Raw genomic sequence first — 20,274 nt, 5'->3', positions numbered from 1 at the left:
TTAGGGGGCTGGAGCACGTGGTTTATGAGGAGAGGCTGAGGGAACTGGGATTATTTAGTCTGCAGAGGAGAAGAATGAGGGGGGATTTGATAGCTGCTTTCAATTACCTGAAAGGGGGTTCCAAAGAGAATGGATCTAGACTGTTCTCAGTGGTAGTAGATGACAGAACAAGGAGTGCTATAGTTGCAGTGGGGGAGATTTAGGTTGGATATTAGGAAAAACTTTTTCACTAGGAGGGTGGTGAAGCATTGGAATGCGTTACCTGGGGAGATCGTAAAATCTTTTTTCTTAGAGGTTTTTAAGGTCAGGCTTGATAGAGCCCTGGCTGGGATGATTTAGTTGGGGATTGGACCTTTGAGCAGGGGGTTGGACTAGATGACCTCCTGAGGTCCCGTCCAACCCTGATATTCTATGATTTTAAGTGATTATAAGTCAAAGTATAACAAGTCAGATTTGGTCAAATGAAATAAAAGCAAAATGCATTCTAAGCTGATCTTAACACTTTCAGTGTCTTTAAAAACTTAGATGCTTCTCACCACAGACTGGCTGGTTACTTTTCAGTCAGGCTCTCCCCTTTGATCAGAGCTTCAGTTGCTTGGTGGTGGTGGTGATGTCTGTAGATGTAAGAGGAAGAGAAAGAGCATGGCAAAATGTCTCTCCCTTTTATCATGTCCTTTCTTTCCTCTTGGCTTTGCTCCCCTCCCCTTTTAGAGTCAGGTGAACATTACCTCATCACAGTCTCAAACTGACCAAAGGAAGGGGGTGACTTGCTCAAGGGTCTAACAGATTCTTTTGTTGCTGCCTAAGCCAGTGTCCATAGTTCCTGTGAGGCTGGGCTGGGTTTGTCCCAACCATGCCCTGATGAGGTGTGAACTGCCTCTCTGTTCTTGGAGAGTTTTGTTCATGGGCTTGCTTTAAGCCATGAGGATACATTTTCAGCCTCATAATTATATACATGAAATTATGACTTATAATGTTACTGTAACAATAACATCACTATAACAGCCATGCTCAATGCATTATGAGCCTTCCAAAGACACCTAACATGACAAACTTGGCATTGGATACCACACAGTCATTTTATAAAGATGAACATGGGGGTGTAGGGTGTTCCCCTGAGGTACAGAGCATCACATCCACGTTCTGGCTCTGGCTGTTAAGGTGGTGGATTTGGAGGATTTTACTGCATGTGATTTAATGAGACATTTATAGGCTTGCTCATGCAAATTGTGTCCCTATATCTTTCATGCTAAGCAAATAAAACATGTGTGTTTGTATGTCACAAAGAGTGTGGGTGAGCTACAGTTTGCTTCTGGGGGGTGGTGGTGGGAGTAGGTATAGAGTGATGAAAGTGTGACATTATTTTTTTAGAATAACCCCCCCTGTCTTTTCCAGTCTACCCTAACTGGAAAAAACTGCATCTGTTTTTTTAAATGGAAATTATTTAGCAAGGATGGGCAATTTCAGCCCAAATAGAGGGTGTTTTTAAATCTATCTTTTATTTATTTACTTATTTACTTATTTACTTACTTATTTATGTCTTGTATAAGCAAAAATAGGAGGTTATAACTAAACCTGTTTTGAAACCCCGAGTTTGGCATTCTCTACCAAGCAAACATTATAATACCACATATGTAACCATTTCACTGAAGGATCTCAGAGTACTTTACAAATGTTAATTAGTCAAGCACCACAACACTCCTGTTATTAAGGTACAGAGGGTTCAGTGACCAGTTCTGCAGTGCCCTTGGTTGTCCTGTCTTTAACGGAAACTGAGGGAGTCTCAGCACTTCCCAGCTGCTCAGCACATTATAGGATCAGGCTATACAGTATGTGACTTGCCTATGTCACACAGCAATGCCTAGAAGTCGTGACTCTTAGCTCCTTACTAGATTGTACTCCCTTGGGTAACAGAGATGCTGCTTGAAAAGAAAAGTGTTTTATAGCCAGATGAAGTAATACCTGCCAAAATAAGATGAGAGGGAATGAAAGTCCCAGATCATGGCAATTACCACATTTCCACCTGAGTGAGATGGAATTGAATTACCTGTTATTAATTCCCCCCTCCGGATCCCAGACTCCATATGCCTTTCAGGAATCTGTCTAGGAAACACTGACATTCTATCTCTCTCTCTTGATACCACGTGGCTTAGCTCTTTGTCATTATTTGTGGATCCCTTCCACAAAGCTCCCCTGGGAAAGATAAATTAGCTAATGGATTTTCTGCGCTGATTATTCTCTCTCTTCCTTTTCCCTTTCCTCAAAGCACATCACACCTCTCCACTTCATGTCAGGCGCCCCTACTCTAGGCACCCACAAACCGCCCACCTCAGTCCCACACCACCGCTACAGACTCCCCACCCAAACACCGAGAAACAATCCACTCTCGCCCGCTTTCAGCACCGACAAACCACCCCTTCTTCAGGCCCCTACACGGGGGAACCCCTTCACCTCTCTTACCCATCCCCTCCACAGTTAAGGCGACCAACACCTCCCACTCCTACCAGCACGCTCCACACACCCTGCCCCTACAGCTCTACCGCACAGCCCGGGCCCCTACACGCTGACAACCCGCCCGCACTGGAATCCCTGCACCTCTCCATTACACACCCCGACAAGGAAACCGCTCCAGCCACCGCTTGCGTCCTTCGCCCCTCCCGTCCCACCGCTACCGCTACACTACCCGGCTCCCCACCGCCAAACACCCTGCCCCTCTCTTCCAGCCCCGACACACAGCTCAGCCCTCCACCCTAACAGGCGCGCCGCACTCCCCGACGCCCCGCTTCAGCGGCCCGACGTGCAGCCTTCTCCAGCTGCCTTGCAGGCCCTCCGAAATCACCCCCCTCCGTGTGCATCGCCCGACGTCCGTCACCCGTCTCACCCCTGCTGAGGTGCGGCACGCAGACCCGCCATACCCACCTCCTCCCACACACTCCTCCAACAGGCGCACCCCACCCCACAGCCCGCTCCCCGCTCCCGCACCGGATACCTAGACCCCCCCACCCCCAGCCCCGCTCGCGGCGCTCGCACCCGGGGCAGGGACAGAAGGAGGGAACGGGGCCCAGGGGCTGGCTGACGCTCGTGAGCTGCCCAGGGGTCACTACCCACCCCCCCAAGGCGGTGGGCGGCTGACATCCAATCCCCTCCCGCGCCAACCCGGGGGCAGTGCCAGCGGGACCTGCCCCAGCCGCGCCGGCCGGCCGGCTCTATAAGAACCCGGCTCGGGTTCCCTGCGCTGCGAAGGCGAGGGAGCGAGAGCCGGGCGAGTGAGGCGCGTTGCTGCTTGAGCACGCAGCCCCTGCAAACCCGCGGGGAAGGAGGGAGGAACTTTGAGGCCACTGAGCCCTGCCCAGCCCGGCAGGGAGCAGGGAGGTGACCCGGGCAGGAGAAGGGACAGGCAGGGGGAGGAAGGGAAGGAGGCAGCAGGCTGGCAGTGGAGCTGAGCGGTCTCTGTGAGCGCTAACAGAGGCGGCGAAGTGACCCTGCTCGCTGCCCCCCCCCCCGCCTCCTCACTGTTACACAGCGAGTAGGGGGGTCCCTGCTGCGGGGCCTTGTCTGTCACCCCCCGTTTCTTCCCCACCCGAGTCCCGCTGAGGAGCTCGGCCACCCCCAGCCGGTCTCAGGGCGCTTGGCGGGTGGCCGCGATGGTGGAAGATAATGCAGACACCACCTCCAGCTCTGCGGAGAAGAAGAGCCGCGAGGGGTGCCCGGACCAGCCGCAGCCTTACCCAAGCAGCCGGCAGCCGGAGGAGTGGGAGATGGAGAAGTCGGCGGAGGGGCCCCCAGGGCAGCCTGGAGGCAGCCGCTTGGTGGGAAGCAGCTGCCCGCAGAAAAACGCTGAGATCCTGAGCAGCCAGTACGGCATCAACTTGTTCCTAGCCGGGCTGCTGCTCATGTTCGCCTGGGCTGTGCATGCCGTGGGCATCAGCAAGCAGGAGCTGCTCTCCTATCTCATCACCATCATGCTCATCCAGCTGCTCTGGATGCTGTGGTACATCTTCAGGAGCTACACGCAGAGGACGCTGATCCAAGAGAAAGACACCCACGCAGGAGCCCGCTGGTTAAAGTGTAAGTCGCGAGTCCCACTTCCATTTACTGGCAGAGCCAAGTCTGCGCTTTGGTTTCCCCTGCGAGGATAGCCAAAAAAACCCCGCAACCTCCCAGGGGGCTCAGCGCCTTTTAGGGTCAAATCTATGGTCTGTGTACTTGCCCTACCCTTGGCCGTATAGTAGTGAAGGTTCCTATACTCAAGCAGAATGGAAATTTCTAGTGGATTCATTCCATGCAACCTGCAACTTGTCAGTCACATTACTATGAAAAGAGAAATTTTACTCCCAGAGGGTTCCTCTGAAATCCCCTAATTTCTACCTTTCCTACCAGAGTCCGACATATGCTTGACACCAGTATATTTGAAGCTCCTTTTTATTTTGTTATTCTTCTGTTCTTCATAATGATAATTTTCTTATTTTCTGTACAAAAACAATAAAAACCAACCAAACAAAAATTAAAATCAACTACATAGTTATATCTGGATATAAAAATAGATGTAGATGTAGATTATATGGATACCAATCACAGAGATGAACATACTACAGATTGAACCCCGCCCCATGCACACTCCCTACTTACTTAAAACCTAGATAACCAGGATGGTGGGCACATTTAAAATAGGATAGTTAGGTTAGATCAGGCAATTGTGTAGGTGTGAGTCTATTTGTCTAGAGGAATTTGGGACTTGGGAAGTGAACTCTTTTCAAGCAATGCAATATTATTTATTTTATCGCAGAATGCATCACAGGTGTCAAAGCCTATCTATACAAACAAGCTATTATTATTACCCGTGTTACCTGTAGGAAAGGGATAGATAAGAGAGTTAGTATCATAATGCCACGCTATAAATCCATGGTACATCCACACCTTGAATACTGCATGCAGTTCTGGTTGCCCCATTTAAAAAAAATGTATTAGAATTGAAAGAAGTACAGAGAAGGGCAACAAAAATGTTTAGGGGTATGGAAAACCTTCCTTATGAGGAGAGGTTAAAAAGACTGGTACTGTTCAGTTTGAAAAAAGAGAACTAAGAGGAGGTTATGTCAGAAGTCTATAAAATCATGAATGGTTTGGAGAAAGTGAATAAAGAAGTGTTGTTGATCCCTTCACATAACACAAGAAGGAGGGGTCATCTAATTAAAATTAATAGGCAGCAGGTTTAAAACAAACATGAGGAAGTACTTCTTCATGGGGCACACAGTCAACATGTGAAACTCATTGCCAGGGGATGTTATGAAGGCCAAAATTATATTGTGGTCCAAAAAATAATTAGATAAGTTCATGAAGGATAGGTCATCAGTGGCTATTAGCCAAGATGGTCAGGGATGCAACCCCATGCTCTGGGTGTACCTCAGCTTCTGACTGCCAGAAGCTGGGGATAGATCACTCAATAATTGCCATGCTTTGTCCATTCCAACTGAAGCATTTGGCACCAGCCATTGCTGGAAGATAGGATACTGGGTTAGATGGATCATTGGTCTGACCCAGCATTCTTATGTTCTTAAGGAACCATAAGTATTTATGGTGCTTTTCAGAGAGACAAGAAGACAAGGACCCTTCCCCAAGGAGCTTGCAGTTTAGGATATGAACTATGTGTACCATACTGGTAGCACCTGTAAGCGAAAAAGGGAATTTCTGGGAAGCTTTGCAAGGCTTTTGCAGAAGCAATTATTTGCGCAGTCATGTGCATATGGGATGTAGGCCCGCAATGGTTTTATTGAATGTTGTATTGAATAGCATGACAAAATCACATTAACTGAAAAGAATGTGTTTCAGGATTGCAGGAAAAAAGCAAGGTCCTCTGCAGTAACCATTGAGCTGTAGTTTGGAATTCCAGCTGGCAAGGCTGTTTTTATTAACAGTCTTTTTTTCTGCCTGTAGTGCTGTAAATGGTAGACTGGAAACACCAACGAGTTAAATGCAATATAGAGGCTGAATAAACCACTGGGGCCAGAGAAATTTTCAAATCAATATCTCATGGCTTAGATGCAAATAGAGAAAATTCTCTGTGCAGCAGCTAGTGACTATCACTTAGATGAAAAACACTAGGAAGTTTAAAATGTGATAATTCTAAACAATAAGTAGTTGCTAATAAACTTCATTCTTTCTCAGCCCTACTGTTGTGCCTTCTTTAGTCTCTTACTGCCAGTATTAACAGTACTTGAAATTTGTATTTTATTAAAACCCAAAGTTATACATACTTTTTCTGCATAGTCACTTTGCTAAAAATTTATACTATTAACATGGCATCACATGAATAGTCACTGATTATTATTTACTATTTCCCATAATAATATGCCATTCTTAGTCAAATCCTGGTAGTTAAACAGTTTTACTTTAGGAGGATAGATGGATCAAATTCTTCTTGGGTGTCATTTGATTTATGCCAAGATTGAATTTGGCTTTATTTTGGGCCAAGTTCTGCTACCTTTACTCACATTAAGTAGCGCTTTACTCCTTGAGTAGTTCCATTAATTGAGGAGTAAGATACTACTCAACTTGAGTAAGGGTGGCAAAATCTGGCCCTTTATCTTTGTGGCACATTTTTTCACTTGCCATGGAGGATATAATGAATCATAGAATCTTAGAAATGAGATATGCAAAAGAACTATTAGGTCATCTTATCCATATCCCCCGCCAATGCAGGATTGCTCTTTACAGCACATTCTTTAATGCTTTGTCAAGTGATGAGTCTTCCAAAATTTCCATTGGATGACTATTTCACAGTCTAATAAATTTCACAGTTAGAAAAATTTTCCTGATATTCAGACCACATTTTCCTATGCTAAATTATTGCTTGGACAATTCTAGACAATTCCTTTAACCAATGTTAGAAGAAAACATACCTGGATTTATTTAAAAAGGTCTAATCCTGCAGTACTTACTCTGGCAACACTCACATTACCTTCCTTTTCCAGAGTTAGAACTACAGTACTAATCTCTTAAAAAGTATCAATAATGTTGTGATAAAAATGATTAGCTAGTAGAACTGTTTAAAAGTTTGAAAAAAAAGAAACGTTTTGTCACTGATTCTTTGACTCCAAGACCAGAAGGGACCACTGTGACCATCTAGTCTGATCTGCTGTATAACACAGGCCATAGAACTTCCCTAAAATAATTCCTAGAGCATATCTTTTAGAAAAATATCCAACTTTGATCTTAAAACTGGCAGTGATGGAGAATCCATCAGAACCCTGGGTAAATTGTTCTACTGGTTAATCACTCTGACCGTTAATTAGTCTGACCATTTTCATGATTATTTTCACAAGTTTTCCTCATTTTTTTGGCCAGCTCTATTAGCTAGTTTTTTAGAATGTGCCTCTTTGTTCTCATTGCATAAAGAAAATGTGCATGAATTAACTGGTAAGACTAGAAAAAAGACTAGTTAGACTAGAAAATGTTAATATTTATCTAGATTACTTAGTTGGATTTAATTGTCCAGCATTTTGATACCCAATAAATGACCTATTTTATGCATTTTCTTTAATCAGTGAATACCATGGTGAAAAACTGTAATTACTGTATCACTTATGGCTTGCATTTTACCAGCATAAATGTTGGATGAGAATTATTGAACAAAAACATCTTTTTATATAGTTATGTATCTTTTTATATCCATTTCTAACCAGATCCTTTTGTGACTAGATATTGGCAGTTTGAACCTTAGAGCATTGTTCTTTCCCAATTTGTATGGTATACAAAGCACATCTCCTGAAGTCTTAATGTAGGCAATGTTTCTATTGACTTCAGTTGCTGTTTTGCTTCCGTTAGGATTATATGAGCATGCCCCAAGAAATCATTTCCTCAAAGCTTATCAAGAAAGATGCATAAATGAAGTCCTTTGCCTGACTTACTCCAGTATGGCATTTTCCTGTCTTGATCCCATGGTTAAAAAAGAGCCATAGGCACTACACAAGAAAACAATGAAGATCAGTCAAATGAGGTGGACATCTTATGAAAAAAAAGGGAGAAACAAACAAATTGTTCCCATGAGCAAGTTTATCCTATTTCTCCAACAGCACAAGTTATACATAAATTATGGCCAGCCTAGTTAACGTGGACTATGACCCTTAGCCTTAAATTTGAATGTTGGGCATTTTGTATATGTTGTTGGTGTATTGGCCTGAGACATTAGCTGTACTACTTGTTGTTTGAACCAGCCCAAATAAAATATTTTTATTTATGAGTCACAGAAGACCTACCTGGCTTCCTTGAAGTCAATGGGCACAACTCTGGTTGACTTCAGTGGGAGCAAGTTTGAATCCATAGCATATTTAAAGAGAACCAAAGGAAGCATGTGTGCAGAAATACTCATTATGACATAAATCATGATTACGCTGTATGGGGGGAAGTAAGTGTTTCTCCACTGACCATTTAGAATAATTGTCTAAAACACTTGAAATCTAGAACCCTCATTAAAGGAAATCTATGACCATGTGTAATACAAAGTTACACAGAAGGGAGTTACAGTAAATATACAATAGCTGATTCATGCAAAAACAAATATGTGCGTAGTGGAGGGGTCTGATCAGGAATCTAAGATATGATTATTTTTGCTTTTGTGTGTTTAAACCTGATTTTCTTTCTTTCTTTTTCTTCACCTTAGTAATGCCTTAAAGTCAGTTGAACTCTTCTCATAAGTAATGAAAAAGAGCTTGCAGAATCAGACCCTAGGACTGTGCATCCTTTTCACCAACTACATTGCTTCACCATTTCACACCATTTTAAATTATAAATATATAATTATAAATGATAAAATATTATAAATCTACATTATAAATATATTTACTATATATAGTACTTAACTAAAGTGAGAGAAAATGGTGTATACATATATTTATAATATATAAATATTATATATTAGGATTTGAGCCTAAACCACTGAACTCAATGGGAGTTTTCCCACTGGAATCAGGATTAAGGTCTTAAATCATTTCCAGTCACACATCAAGTCAGTCTATGTATAAGAATTTATTAAACAAGAACCACATAAGTTTTTCTCCAATGTGATATAAACTGTTGCAGCAGAAGTATCTTGTTTCCTGTTGATGAGATAATTATATTCAAAAAGAAATAAATCCTCAAGGCATGTTGAAACCATTAGAAAAAAAATCCAAATAGACTGATTTTTAAAATTGCATTTTTTTGGTAGTAGTTTCCTGGTATTTTTAGAAATTAATCCTGCAAGTTATTTTAATGGAATTAACAATGCTAATTCCCTTTAGAACAATATTAATTCCTTGTAGAAGGAAACCTAAACGACTAACTGCTAAAGCAGTCTAGAATCTACCACCTTACAGTACAATTTACTTGTGTACATAATGAAAAATTATACAATACGTGTAGTTAAACCTAGGGCCCAATCCTTCAAACACTTCCATATGTGAGTAACGTCACTCACATAATAACTAGTTCAATTGAACTCAGTGGGAATACTCGCTTGAGTAAAATTACGCACACACACGGGTGTTTGCAGAGTGGGCTCTTAGTTTTTGAACTATAAAAGTGAAAAGTTGAGGCCAAATTCTCTGCTGGTGTAAGGTATAACCCTAGGGATTTTGGTCTTTGGTTTCTTTATATAGCAAGTATTTGTAAAATATTAAAACTAAAAATACTAATGGAAATGAAATTCTTCACATTGCATTCTGTCCCCAAATCTGTATTTGTATATTGACAAAGAGCTAACAAATTGAATAAACTGTGTTATTTTAGAAATGGCTGTAGCAAAGTGACTGATGTATTTTCTTCTCCACTGCACCAGATTTGGAGCTTCTTATATGCAGTGTTGTTGTAGCTGTGTCAGTCCCAGGGTATTAGAGAGACAAGGTGGTAAGGTTATACCTTTTATTGGACCAACTTCTGGTCCAATAGAAGGTACTACCTAACCCATGATGGAGCTTCTTGTTCATTTGTAATGAACAGGTGAGTACACTGTAAATATGAATAATTCCCAAACAGCAACAATTACACTATATTTTAAAAATTTTCATTCAAATAAATAGCTCATCTTTAGTAGGGTATTTAACATGTTATCATAAAAATGAAGGGTCTCCTTCGTTGACTTGTTAACTTTAATTTTAGGGAACAAAATATATATTGCCCCAAAACAATAATTCCAGTGGAACATCTCATGTTAATAAGGTGAGCAGGATTTGGACCTTTAAGTATAATATAAATACTTAATAAAGTCAACTCTTGTGAGATCATTTACCATCTTTAGATCACAATTCTCTTTGAGCAATAAGAAATAGGGACAAAGACACAGTGATCTACGTTCTGAGGGTCCTTAGCCAGTTTTTACCTGGGCTTTATTCAGCTAAAGTTAAGTTAAAGTCAATGGGAGTTTGTCTGAGTAAGGACTTAGGAAAAAAACTGAATAAAGGTCTCAGAGTCTGGCTCAGTAATTTTATCTCCTGTTGTGTCTTGTTACTTAATTATGCTGGTACAATAAGGTTCAATAGCAACACAGCTGTATCTTATCATATAGCTTTCCACAATGAGTTCCCATTTAGATCTTTGAAGTGAAAGACATTGGAGTTATACTAAAAAACCCAGTAAAGGAAACATTTAAAAAAACCCTTTAAAAACATTATATAAAAATTTAGACAAACTATTTATTTATTTATGTATGTTAAAGTAATGGATCTCAGGATGAAGTCTGAAATCTGAGTGCATTTGTAAAAAGAAAGCATACAGTTTTTGGTCTCTGACTTATAGTGGTTCAGTATAACCTTCTGAACAATTGAGATGGCATACCAAGTGATTGTATTACTACCCAGTGTAGGACTCTTGGGTCAGGAGACTGTAACATTATTGTTCAGCTCTGTGAATGGTATAGTTTGCTGTGTAGCTATATAGTGCATTAATTCATTTGACTGTATAACTGGCTCTGTGCTACAGTTACTTGAGGCTCTGATCCAGCAAAGTTCTGAGCAGCTTCTACAAGATGCTGAATGCCCTCAACTCCCTGGGAATTGTAAGATTGGTCCCTACATACTGCATGAGCTATTCATGTATTGTGGTTATGTTTAAGTCATAGATTGTGAAGGAGCTTTCATGAATTACAGAGCTTTATTGCATGGAGTAAACTGATCTTATGACCATTTACTTATTTTACTGATTAGTAGGGATAGCCTTTTCAAAACATGAATTTTCATTTATTAGTACAGATTCTCTGAAGACAGGTTAACTGTATATTAACATTTTCTAATATTTGTTTTGTCTTAGGTGGGATTACATTATTTGCAGTGATTACTTTAATTCTGGACTCTTTTAAAATTGGATACTTTATTGGATTTTCAAACTGTTTATCAGCAACTGAAGGCATTTTTCCTGTCACACATGCAGTGCATACGCTTTTACAGGTAAAAGCAACCAGTTTTAGCTTGTTATTATGTCTGTTTTTCTCACCAAGCATAACTTTTGTCTGTTCCTCTTGTTCTGTTTTTGCTAAATTAGTTTATAAAAACATTAGGAGATAAGTAGTTAAGGGCTAAACTTTTTGTGTGTGCATACCCCTTTCTGCATGCAAACTGGGATTTGAGCATGCAGACCAGGCAGTTGAGCAAGAAGTTACCCAATTTGTATCCAAAAATGCCTGTTTGTATCTGAAAATGAACTAGCTCCTCACATATAGAGATGTATATATAAATGTTTCACATGGATAAGAAGGTCTCCTAAAAATTTGGTCCCACATTTGGAACGACATACCTTTTTGTAGTTCAAGTTAGGCACATAGTTGTCATAATTTTTTTTATATGAAATGAGACAAATGCATTTCACTAAAAGAAAAGGAGTACTTGTGGCACCTTAGAGACTAACCAATTTATTTGAGCATAAGCTTTCGTGAGCTACAGCTCACTTCATCACTGCATCCGATGAAGTGAGCTGTAGCTCACGAAAGCTTATGCTCAAATAAACTGGTTAGTCTCTAAGGTGCCACAAGTACTCCTTTTCTTTTTGCAAATACAGAATAACACGGCTGCTATTCTGAAACATGCATTTCACTGTTGCTTCTGCACAGGAACTTGCCATACTGGTTCAGTCCATCGATCCATCTAGTCTGGTATCCTGCGGCTGACAGTAATGAATATCTAATTCTTCAAAGGAAGGCAAAACTCCTACATAATGTACTTATGTAGTTGTGCAATGCTTGTTCATCTGGGGAAATTCCTTCCTAAGACAAGTAAATGATGGTTTTCACCCTGAAGCATGTTATTTGATTACGCACATCACGTTGTGGATAGCAGCAAACGTAGCCAATGAGGAGTGTACAGTTATCCAGTTGTATTCTAAGTCCAGCCATTTGTCTCCATGTCATCATGTGGCAATGAATTCCACATTTGATTACATGTTGCATAAAGAAGGGTTTCCTTTTCTAGTATTTTAAACTTACAGACAACTCCCTTGTTATTATGTAATAGGTCAAAAGGGAGAGACTGTTGAGATTTCACAATAGCCTCCATAATGTTGAATACCTGAATCAAGATCCTTTACAATTTCTCCATCCTGGATGGTGAGCCAGATTATGCATGTGTATGAGGGCTGAGCACAGTGTGTGGTTGGGGGAGGCCCAACTAGCTTCCATTCCCTTGCACAACCAGCTCTGAAGCAGAATTCCAATTCCGATTCCATGTGCAATGCAGCGCTGTACTGAGGAAGGGAAAAATAAAAAACACAGATAACTGATGCTAGTCAGGTCACTTAATGCACCTCCAGAAGGTGCATAGATAACATGGCGATGGGCCACAGTATAAGAACTGTGCCAGAAAATTTGGATTTCATTCAAAACTTTCATAAAGTTTGGAAGCCTTTTGATCCAGTGTTCTAGTTTAGTCCCTTTTTAAATTTGGCAAATGTTTCACTGAACAGATGGGCAAATGTGGCAGCAATGTGGGTCTTCTGGTTAGGTGGCTGGAGATCAGAATTCTCAATTTTACCAATGAAATGCTGTGTAGACTTAGGCCCACATGTTCAAAAGTGTCCACTAATTTTGAGTTCCTTAAATCAGAGGTGCTGATCATGCATAATTCTAGCAGAAGTTAATGGGGGCTGCAGAAAATCAGGCCCTGGATATCAAGTTTGGCACCAAAAATTGAGGTGCCCAGAATGAATGGACATTTGTGAAAATTTAAGCCTTAATTTACTGTTAATTATAAAACCACCTAATGTGTTTTCGACTTCTCAGAACTCCATTTCGCTGGGACCATTAGCAGACAGAGCAGACAGGCAATGTTGTTTTTAAAAGTTCTGTGGAGAAGAGTGAACCATTTTTAGGTAAGGGAAGGGCATTAGATCTAATATACTTGGACTTCAGTAAAGCATTTAACTTGATACCACATGGGAAATTATTAGTGAAATTAGAGAAGCTGAGGATCAGTACAAGGCGGTGAATGATAAGGTAAATAAAAGTGCAAAAACAATGGGTTGTGCTGAAAGGTGAATTATTGGACTAGAGGGAGGTTATAGTGGAGTTCCTCAAGGATAAGTCTCGGGACCAATCTAATTCAATAATTTTATTAGTGGTTTTGGCACAAAAAGTCAACATCTGCTAGTGAAATTTGCTGATGATACAAAGTTTTGAGGCATCGTCAATACACAGGAGGATTGGAATATTATACAGGAAGATCTGGATGACTGACAACCGGAGTAATACAAATGGGATGAAATTCAAAAGTGCAAAGTCATGCACTTAGGATCTAATGCATTTTTTTGCCATAAGCTAGGGGCTCATCAGTTGGAAGAAACAGAGGAGGATAAAGATCTGGTTGTGTTGGTCTATCACAAGATGACTATGAATCATCAACATGATGTGACTGCAAAAAAGACAGATGTAATCCTAGGATGTATCAGGTGATGCATTTCCAGTAGAGACAGAAATATTAATGTGGTTATACCAGGCACTGGTAAGATCTCCTTTGGAATACCGTGTACAGTTCTGTTCACCCATATTCAAGAAAGATGAATAAAACTGGAACAGGTGTAGAAAAGCACTACTATGAATTGTCCTGCTCTGTTCACTCTCTCTGAAGCATCTGGTTATAGCCCCTGTCGGAAGACAAAATACTGCTGTAGATGGACAATTGGTCTGACTCAGTATGGCCATTTTTCTGTTCGTATGATGATCAGGGGAATGGAGGACCTATCTTATGAAAGGAGGCTGGAAAAGGTTGGCATTTTTAGCCTTGTAAAAAGAAGGCAGAGAGGGGATATGATTGCTTTCTATAAATACATCGGTGGGTAAACACCAGGGAGGGTGAAGAGCTATTTAAGCTAAAGGACAATATTGGTACAAGAACAAATGGGTATGTACTGTCTATGAACAAATTCAGGCTGGAAATTAGAAGAAGGTTTCTACCCAGCAGAGGAATGAGGTTCTGGAACAGCCTCCCAGTAGGAATTGTGGGGGAAAACAATTTAATTAGATTTAAGAGAGGGCTAGACAAATTTATGAGTGTGATTGTATGATGGGGTTACTTGTGATGGTAGGGGCAAGCCCTGAGGCTCACTTCCAGTCTGATGTCCCTAAAATCTCATGCTTCAGGGTTTCAGCAAGCCATCTGCAGGAATCAGGAAGGGATTCTTCTCTTCTCACTCCAAGCCCCTCAATTATGCTGGGTTGTTTTTGTTTTTATTTGCTTTTTATCTCCTTGCTTGCCACAGCTGGAGATGGGACGCTGGATGCAATGGGCCAGAGCTGTGAGATGACACTGAGAGCTCTCTCACTCAGGTCCTTGTCTGGCTGGCACAGCTCAGGGAGCTCACATGGTCAGGGTCCCAAATATCACATGATCACCAGCCATTTGTGGGACCAGGAAGGAATTTTCTTCCAGGTCAGATTGGCAGTGGCCTGGAGGTATTTTGCCTTCCTCTGCAGCATGGATGCTGGTCACTTGCCAAGATTATCTGGGTATATCTCACTTAATCATTTCCCTGCCATTGCAGGGGCCTTGGGCACTGGTGCACCTCAGTCTCTCCTGTTCTCTGCCTGTGGCAAATAATAGTCCTCCTGGGCTTGTAATACAGTGGTCTAATTTTGGTTATTGGGTTTAGGGTGTGAGTGTTGGTTGCCTGTAATATGCAGATGGTCAGACTAGATCTGGTGTTCCCTTCTGGTCTTAAACTCTGTGATTCTATGCCTGACCTCTTTTCAAGCACTTCCTCTATTGTCAAACTTCAGTATTCTGGGAACCTAACTGAGATTGATGTCTCCAGATTCCATGCCAGCATCCCTGTGGAATCTGGTGTATCTTTCTATTATCACCTTGCATTCCTCATTCATTCCACTAGACTGCATCAATAGGGAACTAAATCCTGAAGTCTCACTCCATTATCCTTCCACAACCTCAGTATCATCTGATTCTTCTTTCTTCCCCCCCATTCCCACCTCTCAGACCCAGTCTCCATTGATGTGCTCTGCCTCTTTAATATCCCCCAAAACTGACCTTTCTGTGCTCTCTTGGCCGCTACAACTTTTGTATCTGCTGTAGTTGTCTCTCAGATTGATTACTACCAACCTTCTCTCCTGCTTTCTGTATGTCACTTCTCCTCCCTGCGGGCTATTCACAGCACCCCTCCACCTTGAATCCCTTCATTGACCTGTCTCTTACCTCATCATTCTCAACATTCTCAGCCTCACCAGGCCCTACATAAATCTCACTGCTGGCTGCATCTCTGATCTCACTTCTTACTTTCACTTCCTACATTCCTCTCATTCTCCTCTTCTTCCCGCTCCTTTCCATTTCCTTCTTTTGGCTTCGTGCCTTTGCTCATGCAGCCACTTCATTCATGGAGCAGTCTCCCATTTCTTGTCCACTGGGAGCCCTCACTGTGATCTCCTTCATAGCCCTCCTAAAATCTCTCATCTTCCTGGAATTCTTCCTACCTTGTTCCACTCACCAATGATCTCTCATCTGAAATGTTATCTCGTAACTTGTCTCATGTGTGTTATTGTTGTCTATTTTAGACTTTAGACTTGGGGCAGGGGATTCATCTCCCTTGATCAGGCTGTAAAGCCCAATGTAAATGTACTGGCCCATACCTTTTAAATTAATAATACTGGTTGCTAATTGACAGGTGCTGCAAGATAAAAGCCCTTTATTAATTGGCAGCCTCAGGCAAGAAACACTCTTTTATATGGGTTGGGAACCAGTTCGAACCTCTTACCCATCAAAATGCTCCTCTCGGAGAAGGATAGATGCTCATGGCAGCACTGCTACTGTTGCAGTTGCAATACCTGTCTTGTGGACAGAGCAGGGGTCGGCAACCTTTCAGAAGTGGTGTGCCGAGTCTTCATTTATTCACGCTAATTTAAGGTTTCGCGTGCCAGTAATACATTTTAGCGTTTTTAGAAGGTATCTTTCTATAAGTCTATAATATATAACTAAACTATTGTTGTATGTAAAGTAAATAAGGTTTTTAAAATGTTTAAGCTTCATTTAAAATTAAATTAAAATGCAGCTCTTATCAGTTTAGTGTAATCCTTGCCCTTGCTTTTGGTTTGCTGAGTTTTCCAATGTCTGGCACGTATTTGGATACTTTAAGCTCCACACAGGCTTCTGAGTGATCAGTTGTTAACCAGCTCCGAGAGGGACAGAGGACAGATTTCATGTGTGAAAATACCATTCACACAGGTATGTGGATCCAAATGCTGAAAGCATTGCAAATGCAGTTTTCTTCAAACAGTTAAATTTCACTGGCAGGGACGTCCAGCAGGTCAGAATAGAGGCCCCATGATCTCTCTCGGTAGCTTCAAGTGCACTCCGCAGATCTCCAAACTTTGCCCACAATTCTGAGTTTTTAACTGAATGAGCTGCATTTTGAAATCTTCAACACCTGCCCACTGAAATACAGACAAATCTAAGTCGCTTTTGTTGAACTTTTCAGGTTTAATTAGAAAAGAAAGCATTGGGCCAAATCTCTGGAAGTCTTGAAATCTGTCAGAAAATTCTGATTCCAGTTCTTGCATATACATTCTAATCTCAATGTCAAATGCAGTGCACTGTTCCACGTGGCGTGATAGTGATGTAAGCAGCAAATCAGGACTTAAAAATATCCAAGTACAGTGGCGCTGGAACAATTTTTAAGGTGGGGGTGCTGAACTGTGCCCCCTCTTGCCCCTGTCTGCACCCCTCACTGCCCCAGGCCAGCAGCAGAGCCCTCTGAACCGGTGGCTAGGACCCGGGGCCAGGAGCGGGCCAAGCAGGGCCGGCGGACAGAACCCCAACTGGCAGGGGGCCAGTGGCCGGTACCCCAGGTCAACTGCAGAGCCCCAGGGACCAGTGGGCAGGACCCGGGCAGTGTGAGTGCCACTGAAAATCAGCTCGCATGCCGCCTTTGGCGGCTGCCTACCCCTAGGACAGCGGACTTTATATTTCTGTGCTGTCAGTCTGGTACTTTCCTTCACATTTTTCACCACTGCTTGAAAAATAAAAGTCTTTCCAGATACAGAAACTCAAAGTATGGGATATATTTTGGATGAGACATATTTAATGAAGCTTCTACTGCAATCTATTCCACTGTCTTGTGTCCATGAGAGATGTTAGATTTCTGAGTGGCAGGCAGTTCTGGGTGAATGGCACAGGGGACCAAGGGACATTTCAGATCAATTGAGCCTGAGGGCAATGGATCTGCACCAATTTACACCAGCAGAGAATCTGGCCATCAGCGTTTTCCTGTATATCCACCTTCATTGTTAATACTCACAAATATAGTGACATTTACCTAAATGAACTGATTGTATTTTATCTGTATTTCCATTTAGGTGTATTTTCTTTGGTGTCATGCCAAGGATATTATCCAGTCTTTCAAAACACTTGAAAGGTAAAATGAATATGATTTAGCTCTAGAACATTACTTCTAGTTTGTATGTATATTGTTTTAACATGTACTGTATTATCATATAAAAATGCAGATAGTGAAAACTTTTGGAGTCTGATTCTCCTTTTACTTATGTTTGTGTAAATCAGGTGCAATTCCATTTACTGGAGTAAGTGAGAGGGTGAATCATTATTTTTTAATTTATATTTTCAATTTAAACAGCGTTTATACTTCTTTAACAAAAATAGTCAAAGAATATGCTTATTTTCCCACTAATTGAATCATGTAACATGATTGCTACAGCAAAGTAACTTTTCATCTTGGGAGTTACACATACCCTTCTCAGAGTAAGGAAATATCACCTATATGTTTCATGTTTAATTTATTTAGCTGTCTGAAGGGTATTGGCATCAGCCACTGTATGTAGGAGCTTGCATTCAGTGACACACGTTTGACAACATCTTAAATTGTTATGGGGGAATGCCTTCTTTGGACCAGATATGAATGTGCAAATATACTGTGGGACAAATTCTGCTCTGAGGTATGCCCATATAGCTCCCATTGAAGTCAGAGGGATTTGTGTACACATCTGATGGCAGACCTTGGCATCTACAGTGTGATTTACATATCCCATTAATTGGAAACACTAAATAAACTCAGATGATCTTGAAATAGAGGACTATATTCACTAGCCCGGAATTTGGAAGACCTGGATTCAATTCTCTGTTCTACCATAGACTTCCTGAGTGACTTTGGGCTAGTCATATAGTCTCTCTCTAACTCAGTTCCTCATCTGTACAATGGAATTAATAGCACTTCCCTACCTCACAGGGCTGTTATGAGGATAAATGTATTAGAGATTGTGAGGTGCTCAGATACTACACTAATGGAGACCAGATAAGTGCCTAAGGTAGATAGTATAAAGTCATAGATTACAAAGACTATACCTGTATCTTTATTCACAAAATACATATAGAATAGACAGCAGCAATTAAACCTTTCCTACCCAGCTCCCTAAAAGTTGGGCCAATTTCCAGGAATAATGACTCCCTGTATTGACTTCGCTTGGAGTTATGGGAGCTCAGCACCCCTGTAAATTAGGCTCAGTGTGTCTGAATTCTGGCTTGGAAGGAACATCACCAATAGTGCTGGCAGCAGTCTCCTCTCTGCTTGCAGAAGTATCAACTGTGCTACAGCCAGAGGATGGAGATCATCATCTGATTTCCCATTGCAGGCAAACTGAACCAATGATCATGAGACAAATGTTTTTATACCCCATCCCCAAGTTCCTGAGCTGTCTAGTTACCTTACAATTACCTTAAAAAATACATTCTTCTTTTAGGGTCCAATCCTAAAAATCTGCTATTAACTTTAGCGGGAGTTTTGCCTGCATAAGGTTAATGTGCACTCAGAAAATATTGCAGCTGCACAGTCAGGTAGGAAGGAAGGAAGGATCAAACCCTTAGTGTCAATTCCTGCTTTTCCCACCCCATCGTTTTTGGCTTTCTTCTTCTTTAAGGATCCAACGGGGCCTCTCATGTGGGAATACAGAGCAGCATCTTGTATATCTTAGTGATAGCTCTTTTTATTTTTAATTAAATAGATGGAAATGTCAAACTATGTAGTAACTATGAAAATACTTCTTAAAACTATGGTTGCACAGGTGGGCAGCATTTCAGCAGAGACAAAATTAAACCATGATTGAAAAAGTAATAAAAAATATAGGCAACAGCACTGAGAAAGGGGAAGAAATCAGCAAAAAGACTTACAGTGGCCAGGGATAAAATTTTCAAAAGTGCCTAAGTAACTTAGAAACCTAAGTCCTATGGACTTTCAGTAGGATTTAAGCTCCTAACTCACATAGGTACATTTGAAAGTTTTACCCGAGATCTTCATGTGGCATCATTGACTTCAGTGGACCTCCACTCCTAAATGTCAAAAGATCTCTAGCAAGAATAAAAAAGAATGTCCATTCTACTGTCATCATGTGTGGTATTGTACAATGATGAAGCGCCACAGATGTAAGCCAACAAGTTTATCTGGTGATGCCTGACAGAGGTGGATGGAAAGCTGTCTAGATTGTCGGGCTCAGCGAGTAGTGATCAATGGCTCGATGTCTAGTTGGCAGCCGGCATCAAGGAGTCAGTCCTGGGGCCGGTTTTTTTCAACATCTTTATTAATGATCTGGACGATGGGATAGATTGCACCCTCAGCAAGTTCGTGGATGACACTAAGCTTGGGGGAGAGGTAGATACTGAAGGGTAGGGATAGGGTCCAGAGTGACCTAGACAAATGAGAGGATTGGGCCAAAAGAAATCTGATGAGATTCAACAAGGACAAGTGCAGAGTCCTGCACTTAGGATGGAAGAATCCCATGCACCGCTACAGGCTGGGGACTGACTGGCT

The 20,274-nt window shown here is 41.5% G+C and overlaps 1 protein-coding gene across 1 annotated transcript in view; it reads left to right on the top strand.

Annotated features, from left to right (window-relative positions):
• The first annotated feature begins 3,644 nt into the window (after window positions 1-3,644).
• OTOP1 (otopetrin 1) overlaps window positions 3,645-20,274 on the top strand; it is a 35,735-nt gene continuing 19,105 nt past the window's right edge. Inside the window, exons 1-3 of the mRNA XM_077814636.1 lie at window positions 3,645-4,068; window positions 11,278-11,414; window positions 17,813-17,871. Of these exons, the coding sequence (XP_077670762.1) occupies window positions 3,645-4,068; window positions 11,278-11,414; window positions 17,813-17,871 (620 nt within the window). The remainder of the gene's footprint in view (window positions 4,069-11,277; window positions 11,415-17,812; window positions 17,872-20,274) is intronic.

The sequence above is a fragment of the Eretmochelys imbricata genome, chromosome 4, assembly GCF_965152235.1.
Source record: "Eretmochelys imbricata isolate rEreImb1 chromosome 4, rEreImb1.hap1, whole genome shotgun sequence".
Taxonomy (NCBI): domain Eukaryota; kingdom Metazoa; phylum Chordata; order Testudines; family Cheloniidae; genus Eretmochelys; species Eretmochelys imbricata.
Note: the sequence above shows the minus strand (reverse complement) of the source record. Positions and strands in the feature narration are given on the sequence as shown.